The sequence below is a fragment of the Ischnura elegans genome, chromosome 1, assembly GCF_921293095.1.
Source record: "Ischnura elegans chromosome 1, ioIscEleg1.1, whole genome shotgun sequence".
Taxonomy (NCBI): Eukaryota; Metazoa; Arthropoda; class Insecta; order Odonata; family Coenagrionidae; genus Ischnura; species Ischnura elegans.
The window spans coordinates 60,266,707-60,278,905 of record NC_060246.1 but is presented as its reverse complement, the minus strand read 5'-3'; the positions used below and the strand labels follow the sequence as shown (position 1 = coordinate 60,278,905).

General features: G+C 38.5%; 1 protein-coding gene across 2 annotated transcripts in view; it reads right to left on the bottom strand.

Annotated features, from left to right (window-relative positions):
- LOC124161473 overlaps positions 1-11,890 on the bottom strand; it is a 40,148-nt gene extending 28,258 nt beyond the window's left edge. The window contains exons 1-2 of one of the 2 annotated variants that reach the window (XM_046537797.1): positions 11,481-11,890; positions 8,902-9,013 (exon numbers count right to left, since the gene is read on the bottom strand). In XM_046537797.1, the coding sequence (XP_046393753.1) occupies positions 8,902-8,944 (43 nt within the window). In that variant the 5' untranslated portion in view covers positions 8,945-9,013; positions 11,481-11,890. The remainder of the gene's footprint in view (positions 1-8,901; positions 9,014-11,480) is intronic. The other variant, XM_046537801.1, reaches the window with a different exon arrangement.
- Positions 11,891-12,199: the final 309 nt, after the last annotated feature.

Here is a 12,199-nt window from a genome sequence, read left to right as displayed (position 1 = left end):
TAAAACCACTGGTTCAACGGACGTTTCGTCATGTTCTTGTTATCGATAAACCGAAGTTTTAGCTCTTTTTTCGATGACATCATCAAGTCGTTCTTTTTCTCCCTCTCGGCGTTTAGACATTTGCCAATAGTCGATATTACCGAGGCAATCCATTCGCTTGTTCAACACTGGGTGGCTTGAGTGCTAAAATCACCACCATTATGGCCCTCTAATTAATATCTACTCCTTTTTAAACCGCATACATTTCCAATATTCCCGTTTTTACTTTACAAATTACAAAAAGTTTCTCGCTAACTTTTCTTTTCCAGTAACTATAAAAATTATCGTACTTGAAGATAATAGTAATGCTTCACAACGGGCTCAATAAACATATCGTAAAAATGCATCAGAATTCCCAATTTTTCGGTAACATTAAAATACCCTACCACAAGGGAGCACAAATCCTTCATGAGATCACTGTGGTACGAGTTTTCATTAAGTCCCCCTCATGCGGCTCCACAGCAGAGTCCACAACATTTAGCGATTCCAGCTTTAAAAATTTCTTCGCTCTTTACGTCCTCTGCATCCTAAAAATGTGTCAATAAAGGACACGACATTTTTGAAAATGAGATGAGTAGTTAGGATTTTTGTAAATAATTAATAAACTCAATTAGGAGAGTCTCTATGGATACCTTATGTATACTTTATGACGGAACGGAAGAGCAATGCAACACTGTGTTTTAGACCAGCTGACCCGGGATTTGACATCTTTTCATTTATTACGATTTAAAAATTCATGAAAAGCTAAAGACTTTTCCTGAAATGCCTTTATGAATGCTACGAATATTTGGAGTGATTTTTTTGTCTCCTCCATAGCAATGTAGTCTCTTTGGCGATTTTTTTAATGTCTCGAGGAAGTTCGATATCCAGCCACAGTATCTTTTGTTTTATTTTCAAACAGTTTTCATTATATAAAGATGTAATGACGTACGTGATTACTAATTTGCAATCTTTATCAATTTTCTCAACTAGTTAGCGGCGAAGGAAACCATGATGAGCAAAAAATATTAATAGCTAAAATGTAGTAAAATGTACTTTCTTATCATTGATTTTATTTTTTAAGCGTACACATAAATATTAATGTTAATATCTTAATCTTATGGAGTTGCTGTATGGCGTATAATATAATGCAGTGGCGTAACTATGGGGGGATGAGGGGATAGATCCCCCCCAAAGCCTCAGACAAATGAAAAAATATTTAAAACTTTTGTCTATTTTTGGCACATAAAAACTGCATCTGCTTGAAGTTAAATTTTAAGCGCCAAAATGATGTAAAATGTATTTCTAGGCATTTCATTTTTTTTTCATTTTTCTGGAACTCTCGTAGCCTGGGGAGTGGCCCCCTCTCATTCTCCTTCATCCCCCCAAATCATATTCCTAGTTACCCCACTGCTATATTGTGTATGAAGCGTGTCGTGCTAAAAATAATTTCTCTGAATGAATGAATGTCTCTTTATTAAGTACTAAGAATTGCCACCACATCGTACCACATATCATACCTGAAATACATATGAAACATATTAAAATACCTGCGTGCTAACATGCCGGTCTGAACTACTGGTAAATGTATTTAAGCCTCGAGAGAAAAACCACTTTAATTGCCGCATTTCCATCGCAAACACCTCGTTTTTTAAATAAAAAAGTAAATGTGCGAAGTTCTAGTGATTTTTTAAAGTTCTAGTGGTACATTTTGAAAAAAATTGATGATTACTCCATGCGTTCACTCGGTGTTTCTGTAACTACTCTTTACTACTAGCTAACTGAGATGAAAATCGCAAGAATGATCTCATAAGAGCTGATTGCTCTCACTCAGAAACTTAGATAGTGATTCTAATCTCGCAAAATTGTTTCAAACCAAAGAGAAATTTCAAGAAGGTAATTTTCTTCCAAGGTTCTTATTTTGGTACTAATGTGCACGCTATTAAATTACATAATTCAAATAAATCTGCAAGATTCAACATTCGCGCGGGAGAAACCATTCTCATATAGAGATACCAGATATCTGTTTATTCCACATCTCTATATTTATTTTTTACTGGAAACGTCCACAGGCATCAATAGTCCCAATTTACCATTTGCCAATTGTCCAATAACAAGAAAATATATAATATAAAACGAAAAATAAGTACATGAAATGTAACGAGAATCAGATACTTAAAATATTATTATAATCAAAAACTTACGTAAACTACAATGAGAATCGAATGCTTAAAAACACCGGAAATAAGTAGGTTACATAAAAGTAAAGAGAATCGAAATAATGGTATGAAATACGAGGAAGGTTCTTATGGAGTAAGCGTCAAGGAATAAAGAGAATAAAGTCATCTAGCAGTTACTGGTGTCCTATTTTACGTCGATTTATCGCGTAACGTAATACTATTTCATTGCAGGTTTAATCTGGTGGAAGTGTAACATATCAATACTACGAACTGGAAATTTTCGCCATAAAAGGTTTAATTTACAACTGACAGTCGAATGGTGTCGATACAGTTCGAATCATTGTGAGGTTCAATCAGACCTGACGATGATGCGAACTGTATTGAAACTGGTAATAATTATACCCTTTTTTTATGGAATATTGCACGTTATTTTTGCTATTTCAATGCGATTTTTTAATAATACCACTACGACTACTATTTATTTCCAGATATTTTTGCATGCGAAATGTTCTCTCTACCGCAGCGAAAAAGTGTTCTGTGAGTTGAAACGATTTCTTTTCCATGCATCCCATGGGCTTTTACCGCGTCGCCATTCGTTCGGACACTACAATGTCTGGTGCTCAGGGAGTAGCTGACGAAGCGAACTCTTCGATGGGGAATGAGAAACCTTTGAGCCGAACACGCTTGCAGCCACCAACAATTGCTCTCACAGACGATACAACGATGTATGTCAATCAGCGTATGCGCTACCAACAGAAGGACGCCCACCGATCGACGCGACGGGTCAATTACTAGGTCGTCTGCTGGGAAAAAATTATGACTTCATGCGAGGTCAGTGAAGATATTTTAAAGCGAAATCGAAATGCATAAACGCTGAAGAATGAAAATGGAGGCTTAATGGTAGCAAAATTAAACAGAAAAAAAGAGTTAATATATCCTCTGGAGAAGGGGCGAAAGTAGAAATATGCTTTGGGGGAGGGATTAGGATGGAGAGGCCTAGGGTGGGTGACCCCCTTCCCTGGCACCGGAGGTCCGGAAAATTTTTGAAAAATGACATGCATGGAAATACATCTTACATATTTTGGAACTTAAAATATAACTTTAAGCAGATATTTCAAAACTAGACAGTAGTTTTAAATGATTATTTTAGTTCTATGAGGCTTTGGGGGGATCTATCCACTCATTCTCCCTCCCTCCCATTGTTACGCCAATGCTCTGGAGAGATTTTAGCTAATTTCAGTTCTTCCATGGATTTAGAAACTTCCATATTCATTTGGGGATAGATTTTGACCAACACAATTCTTCTGAAGTATTAAATGTGGTGGTGAATAAAATTATTTGCTAATATGAATCAATTTCTTAACAATAAAATATAAATGAAGACAGAGTACGATTAAATCTCAATACCAAGCATCCTATGCCACTGTTAAGGCATAATTGGCTATTGGATTGGTTAGGAATGAAGATCATTATCTATTTAAGGGAAGCGTGATTCTAGGAATGAAAATCATATGAAAATAGCCAGTTTCAATTAATAGGCGTGTTAGAATTTATTAAGAATTCCTTTACTCCTAAGAATAAGTTTACTGTAAAAGTTTATTGATATCAGTATGAAAATTCAATGAGCAATGAATAAGTCCTCAAATTTCAGTCGTTCTAGGTGGCACTCAACTTTACTTTATGAACTCAAATTTACGTGTATACGTATCATTTATAAATTTTTTAAACCGCACTCGTTGTAAAGAACAAATACGGAGACTTTTGTCGAGATTATTGTATGACTGATAACAAATCAGAATTGATTTGAGAATTATACTTCCAATCGTTCTCGATTACTACCCGATTGTTATCCCGAAACAGAAAAAATAATTTTTACCTTGGGCTTTAAGAGATAAATATGATGATTCTGAAACATAACGGTAAAATATGAATTTGTCTCCACGAGATGCTTTTAATCACATTTCTCCCGTCTTGTAAAAACGTTTTCTCGAACTCATTCTATTAAAAGAAATCTCTCAAGAGGTTTTAATGCTCCATCCTTTCTGTGTCCCCTGATTTGAAGCGATAACGACTCGGAGGTACATTAAAATATAAAGATATACACGGCGGTAAGCCTGCGGCAGAGAATTCAGATTGCGCAGGCAGACGGTCGAAGAAAGGTTATAATTGCCGCCGCTTTGCGGCACTAAAAATGTCGAAAATGGATATAAATCGAGAAAGTCTCCCCGTGGCCGTTATTGCGTGCGAGAACGCAAGGCCTTCCCCTGGATGTGAGTGAAAAGGAAAGAGCGTGGGGATATGGCGACTCTTTGATTCTCGGTCCCTCGTTATATCACGAAAAGGGCAAGCCGCGATTGCGAAGGCGGCGGGCGGCAGTGCGGCGGGCCCCTTGCCAGGTGACGGCTCCACCCTCCGGCTGGTGGATGATAATCACACCCACGCCATCTCCGATACAAACGCGACGACAGGACCGCATTCAAGGTTTCTCAGGCTCCTAGGCATGTCTCACTGTGCAGGCATAATCAAGGGGAGGTTGTTGGTTGCATGGGGTACTCTCATGGGAAATAAAAATTATTTCGCGATTTCTTGTTGAATGATTCGAAAATCTGCTGGTTCTAAATGGGATAAAAAATATTTTTTTCGACTTCTATCGCGAAAACTCCCCTCATATTTCGAGGTTAATGAAAGCACCTCCAAAAATGAGAGACACGTTGGCAGTATTTCACTTTTCAACCAAGGACGTAGCTCAGGGACAGCCGAAAGGGGTGTTTATATTTTGGGAACCTCATGAAAAATCGCTCGCATTTTATGACTTTTAAATGTCCCACATGATTATAAGGGTAAGGATCTCAGGCACCAAACAGGATCCGGATGTAAATCGTTTACTAGTCTCTATAAATTACTTTCTTATCGTTTTAAGGAAAATTTGCAGCGATGATTTTGAGTACAGAGAATTTGCACGTGATTCTAAGTAGATTTTCAATTCTCTTACTCATGTATGTATACTGTCAACAAAATTCTACTCTTAGATGTGGTATTCTTCACACTAAGAAAACAAATTCTGCTTCATTGATATATTTCCGATACGTTTTTCAATAAACTGTCATTTTTTCAACCAATTTATCCATTTCTATTCAGTAACTACCGGATTTAGACTTACAATTTTAGTGATAATACCTCATTTTTACCTTCTTGGTAACTCTAGTTACTTATAGAAGTATAAATTGCTCCTTTGACTAGCTTTGCTATGAGATAATATGGAAACGAAAAGATTTTTACACCAAATCTTTCGTGGGCCCAATTGTTTCTATCCATTTGAGAGAGTCCTGCGAGAGGGATATTTTTTGGAATTTTCACCATAAAGATATTTTGTTAGTTCCCAAATAGGACCTCTAACTAACAGAAAACAGCATCTAATCAGTACTTGGCTTCCTGAATCCCTGAATACAATGAGAAACTCAACCAAACGTTTCAAAAGTAACGGCGAACTTTATGATTAGACCTAGCAATTATACCCTAGCCATAACAGTTTCTCCAGCCTTCTATAGGACGCATCTCTTTTTATTTGCTGGTCGCATACTCGTGTTTTCTCATTTTACTTTTTTACAGCTAAAACTGTCGCTTTTAAATGTTCAGGGTTAATGTGTGCATAAACACTTTATAAAAAAACGTTTTCGTGTATCGCAAATGTGAAGTTTGCATCTGACCGAAGAATGAGTGAAAATTTTCAAATTTGAGGTACAGGCAAATATGGAAAAACTACATGAATGACTTCCGCCCCATCAGAATTTCCATTTATGCGATCCAATCCATTGGGGGTTGCAATTAAATTCTCACTGCAGTATTCCGAGGGTTATTTCATTACCTTTAAGTAAAAAAGTAGTGAGTATTCCAGACTTTTGGGTATTTGTCATGGGTTCTTATTCCCGGGTATTTATTGTCTCACCACGATAATGCATGTAGCTTCTTCCCGTTACCCCATAAAAAACAGTTTCACCTCTCTTTGGGCACTATTTTTTTGGGAACGATGCATTTCAAGATAAACGAGATACAATCTATTGCTCATTTGACAGGATATTTCAACCTCTCGTGCGGAAACATATTACTCTGCAAAAATATTCGGCTCAACTTTTGAAAATTGATTTATACACTTAATATCATATAAAAATCTTCACTACTATCACGATTAGATTTGAGGCCAGACTTTAATATTTGTCGCGAAAATCATCATCGGATATCAGAATGTTTCTACGACGCACAATCCTTAAATAATGTATACAAGCTTATATTATCGCAATAGAAATAGTACATGTCGACCAAAAATCCGAAATGCAAAGTTTTCTCCAATCCGTCCATTCGAAGTTCATTTTTCGAGGGGTTCGCGCTGCGATCAGATAAATCCCTATTAGTTGTTTATTTTCCATTAATGCTTCAGGGGCCTTTCCTCGACGTACCGTGATAATTATTGCATGCGAAAATAACGTCTTATCTCACCGTTTCTTAGACTCAGCATTCACTCACGTTGTCGCATCCAGTCCGCGTAGGATAATTGCTGCGTGATAACTATCGGGTGGGTGTCCATCATGCGATACGTGAAACAAACCCTTCGATTATATCCTCGGGGTTTCCAGAGCCCCAGAAATATCAACGAGGAAAATCTATAACCCACTTATCATATATAATGCAAAAACACTTTCCCGCAAAATGAGACCAGATGCAGACATATTTTAGGCCCGCGTGATGAAAATAGCAGGGAAAAAGTTTGTAGCGAGAAAATATGCCTGTATATGCATCATAAGTTCAAAAGTGGGAACAATCGAAAGCACTGTTGTGGTTACTGAGAAGTTCAAGAGTTTTTCTATTTTTGGGGGCAATGGTAATAAATTCTTCTCTTTTAATTGTAAGTGAGGGTGGGAAACCCAACTTCCCTTGCTAAATCAACTGAGATAATCAGTTTTTACGAAAGTACTAAAGATAACTGAGCTATAAAGGGAGACGAATAATATCTGGGTAAGATGTGCTATTCCACCGCAATTGAAGTAGGGTTTCACTCAAAGGAAATATTTAGTTCTATCGTAAAACCTTTCTCAAATATTCTCAAAGTAGTCATAAAAGTTTTCTCAAACTCCCTGATACTGTTGGGGACAAAAAAATTTAATACGATCAACGTACACATTTTCATTTTTTGACGACTTTTTTCAATAAGCAGTGTTTTTATTTGCATTCCTTTGTAGTCTCTGCTCCTAATTTTTGTACACCTATGGTAAATGGTTCATTTCAAATCTTGTCAAAATCGATTTTATACCATTGAATTTTTGATTTTAGTTTTACTGTTCTAAGCAATGCAAAATATACACACAAACACACACATACGCCTGTTAAAAAAATATTAAATTATTTTCCTTCGTATTCTATGCTGGAATTTCCCGAAGTATTTGTTATGATCTCTCGCACGGAGCTAACTATTACAATATGAATAAAACATAAATAAGTCCTGAAAAAAATGGTTAACATTTTCCTCTCGAGTGGCGTGTGGGCCACCCTGTGAAATGCATGCAGCGTACGTCAAATATAAACCAATATACGTAGTGATTACTCGGGGCCGTCGTAAAGTGACGTATAATATTTGTAATACGCGCCAACCAATCAAAACTAATGATTTTTATTTTTAGGAAAAATCTTATTTTTTAATTAATGCGAGATCTTAACCTAAGATTTTGTTTTATTTTAGCAATTATTATTCGTTCGGATGTTCATTCTTGCATTGGTGACAAACAGCTTTTGTAATGCAAATTTTTTTATATCATTTAGTCAATAAACATAATTGAGTAATATTTACATTCATCTAAATTTTATTCGTAAAAATATTGTTCTAGTAGCTGCGTTTAACGTTAATCAGTGAATGAGTGATTTTTATATTTTTATAAACCTATAGTAAAGCTCACGTTACGATGACGCGGAAGAAACAGTAATTTTGTGGTTTTTGTGGCATGAATTTTAAATGCACACATTGTTGACATGGTTGAAACCCGTCACAAGAGGGATTAACGTAAATCTTAAAAAAAATTTACTAGTCATTTAAATGTCATGGAAATGTTTCCTCGTCGGTCTTGAGGTTGATATAATTTTTTTGTCTCTTACAAATTTACCTAAAATCAGAGATACCAAGAGTGTATTTTTTTATTGAATTTAGGGTTTTCATTGGTGTATTTGAAAAAAAACCGGGCCTAATTTTTATCATTGAACCAGTAGAAAAGTTTCTTTATTCAGGTTTTACTTCATAATGTAATCTTGATGATGTAGTTGCATTATCTGAAGTATAATTCAGAACTATATTCGGACTACATGTACCAGATAAAATGAAGACAAAGTCTATCAATACATTTCCATGGCTTGAATTCATTTGTGGCAAGTATTCATCAGTATTACGTCCTCGGCAGATATTTTTTTATTATCTAATACTACAGTGTAAACGTTCTACCATTTAATTAATCATGCTCAACCGCTACTTTAAAAGCAATTAAGCAATATTTTTTGTGAGGCAAAATCATTTACACATATTTCACTCACAAATATTTGAGTGGAATAGGTACTATATTAGTTAATGATAAGTTTAAATTCAACAAGGTAAACTATGCATGATTCTCAAGCTCCTCGTGCATGTTGTCCGATTTGGAATGCTAAGCCTTGCAAACGATATTACCTGCAATGAAAGCTGCTCTCTTTTGCTGCCAAGTTCGCTGCATTCGCCCTCTCAATCCATAGATCTCCGATGGACATTCCCGTCAAACGCTCGGTCTCGAATGCGGCCACTCCTGTGGGAGCGAGGGATAATCATTATCAGTCTGACATCTACCACTCGGAATGATATATAAAAGCCATGCTTTCACTTGAAGTGACATATGCTAAATTAAATGGTCCAAAAAGTTTTATTGTCCTTAACTATGACGGTGGAGACACTAGGGTTCCATGAATCGTAAAAAATAATATATCTTTGCAAATGGTCTCTTCCCAGTTTATACGGTAAGCAAATGAAGCGACATATGTTGAATGAAATGGTTCAAAAAAATTTTACTATCCTTTACTGTGACGGTGGAGACACTAGGGTTCTTTCAATCGTAAAAAATAATATACCTTTGCAAATGGTCTCTTACCAGTTTATACAGTAAACAAATGAAGCGACATACGTTAAATGAAATGGTTGAAAAAAGTTTTATTATCCTTAACTGTGACGGTGGAGATACTAGGGTTCTATCAATCGTAAAAAATAATGTATCTTTGCACATGGTCTCCTACCGATTTATACGATAAGCAATTTACCAAAATGAATACAACTATAAAAATAGCACTTAGCTTCTACTGAATGCTCCGATTCACGTTCCAACGACAGCGGCTCTGAAAATGCTTCATCCCGCTAAAAGAAAGCCATCTTTTCTTAACCTAACTGTATCTGTGGTTTATCTTTCTTTCGTTATGTGGTTTATCTTTGCTTGGTCATATTACATCAACCAAACCGTTTAGCTTTCAACAAAAAATGCTACCCATTTAAAAATATTTATATCCCCTTTTTTCCGTTTTTCCAAACTGTTTGGCCTTCAAACAAAAAAATAACTACTGGCTACCCATATGGAAATATTTATAACCACATTTTTCCGTTTTCCAAAATATTTACTTTTCTATTTGAATATATGTGAACAGCACTAGAAATGAGGGGTTGATTCGGCATGGTGATAGCTGTTCTTTTGAAGTCCCGAAGCGGAATGTTAAACTCCTACATTCGGAGCCATTTATAGGCATTGCAAACTCCCTTTAGGAACGCATATTGGATCTCTTATAGATACCGTCGGAATACTGAGGATTTGACTTCCGGTAAATCCAGGAATAAATATAATACAGAACATTTGGATAAGAGAATTACGCGACTTCGATCCGTGACGTCAGAGGTCAGACTAGACTTGGGCTGTATCAAATCAATAGCCAGCTAACTAATGAAGTAATCACGATTTCCGGAGTCAAAAAGAAACTGCGAAAACAGTTATCCTCTAGGATAAAATAGTCTAACCTGCCTAACCTGAAACACTGTTGAATGTCATATCCTAATCAAGATGGAGTAAGTCCAGTTTCATGTTTACAAACTGTCACTTCTTCCCTGTGATTAAGAACACCAAATATTATTCCCTGGCCATCATTTATATATCGGCGCAGCGCAGGCAAAAAAAATCCCGAGGTTGTAGCTATAATTGATTTTGTATCACGGCAGCGGTTGGATATGGCAAGATTACGAGGAAACAAATCGCAGACTCGATCATCATTTACATTTCATACTTACTATTTACATATTAACTATTTCATCCTCTACGCCTGAATTTTATTTTTTATTTTTTCATTCGTGAAGTGGAAATCTCATGAAATAATCAGTAACTTCGAGAGTAACAAGATCACTAAAAGCTGAAACATAAATTCAGACACCAGAGGGATCTCAAATGGAGAAGACGATTAATGGGGCTAAAAAACAATATTCAAAGAGGATATTGGCAGCGGATTTTAGTCCATTTTCGCTGTTTCAGGTTAAACTAATAAATTACCAACACCTCTTTCCGCGAAAATGTCAAATGCTTTCGCGATCACTACTTGTTATTTACCCGGCGATGGACGTCAGATGAGATACCGAGTGATGAACTACGCAGATCGGTGGCGATCGGTGAACTACACGAGGATTCAACGAGGCTATTTTTTCCTATACATGTCCCGATTTTATCCCATCCGTGCCGATTCTAATGCAATGCGTGGTGCTTGGAGGGGAAATATATGCGAGGCGGTGTTATCGGCACCACCACTTGGAAGGGCGTGTCATGTAGCAACACCTGTGATCCCCGCTTAACAACAGTAAACACACACACAAACACACTCACACCTTCACTCACACACGTACTCTCCTCCTTTCCACTCGTTTGAAGAGGGTTTACAATACTCAAAGGGGAAGGAAGAAGGCGGGGAGAGTGAGGCGATGAAAGAGAAATGAGCTGGAGAGAGACCAGCGGAAGACACAGCAGGGCGCACGCAAACACGCAGTTATTTCATGGATTTTTTTTGCATCCCCTAGTTCCCAACCCGTACGCTATCGACGGGATGTTTCTCTCCGTTTTTGCTTGATTGCCCTCGGTCTAGTCATGGCGTGGTGGTTTTAGCTGAGCATGGGAAGGGAACACAGCAGGGCGTTAAAGAGCCGGCAAAAGAAAGAAGAAATAGAGGAAGTGTTTGAGAACCACCGGTGAGACCAACCTTATAGGCGGTAAAGAGTCGCCGAGGTCCCCGGCCCCGGGGGCAGCACGTGCTGAGAACAGGACCCGGCAGTCAGTCAGGGAAAACCACCGCCAGACGGTGCCGGGAGTCGAGGGGGGAGAAGCCGGCGGAGAGACGAGGAATCGAACGGGCCTCTTCGCCGCACTCTTATCCTCGGGCGAGTGTGTCCTCTGGTTGAGGGCCAGGTGGGGTCCTCGCCCTCTCCTTCACCCCACAGCCTCCCTGCGAACCACGCTCGCTCACTCCGATCCGTTGAGGGAATGATGGGGTGTATCGCGGGGAGAGTACATCAAGGGGGGCGGAGAGAGACGAAGGGGGGTCAGGGGAGAGGGGGGACACGTCAGGATGCGTGAGGGGTTAGCGAGCGCCCTCTCCGGAGTGCCGCCGCGGAAACGGTGGCTGCCTCCTCGGGAGTATATAGTGCTGCCGCCTATCGGGAGGGGATGGAGGGAGGATTTTGACGTGTTGTAAATGGGGGGAGAGGGGCGGGTTGCGTCCTGGGGGGGGTGGAGTTGTAGGGGTCTGCGCATGCCCACACCACGTGCGGTGTATCGACCGAAGGGGTCACCCCCTTGGCTGGCAGGGTGCGGGAGGGACAGAGGGGTACAGGGATAAGGTGGGGATCCCGCGTCCTGAAATATTTCGTCTGATAAGACTCCGGGGCCAACGTTCCCTTATGCATTTCCGCGTTCAGTATT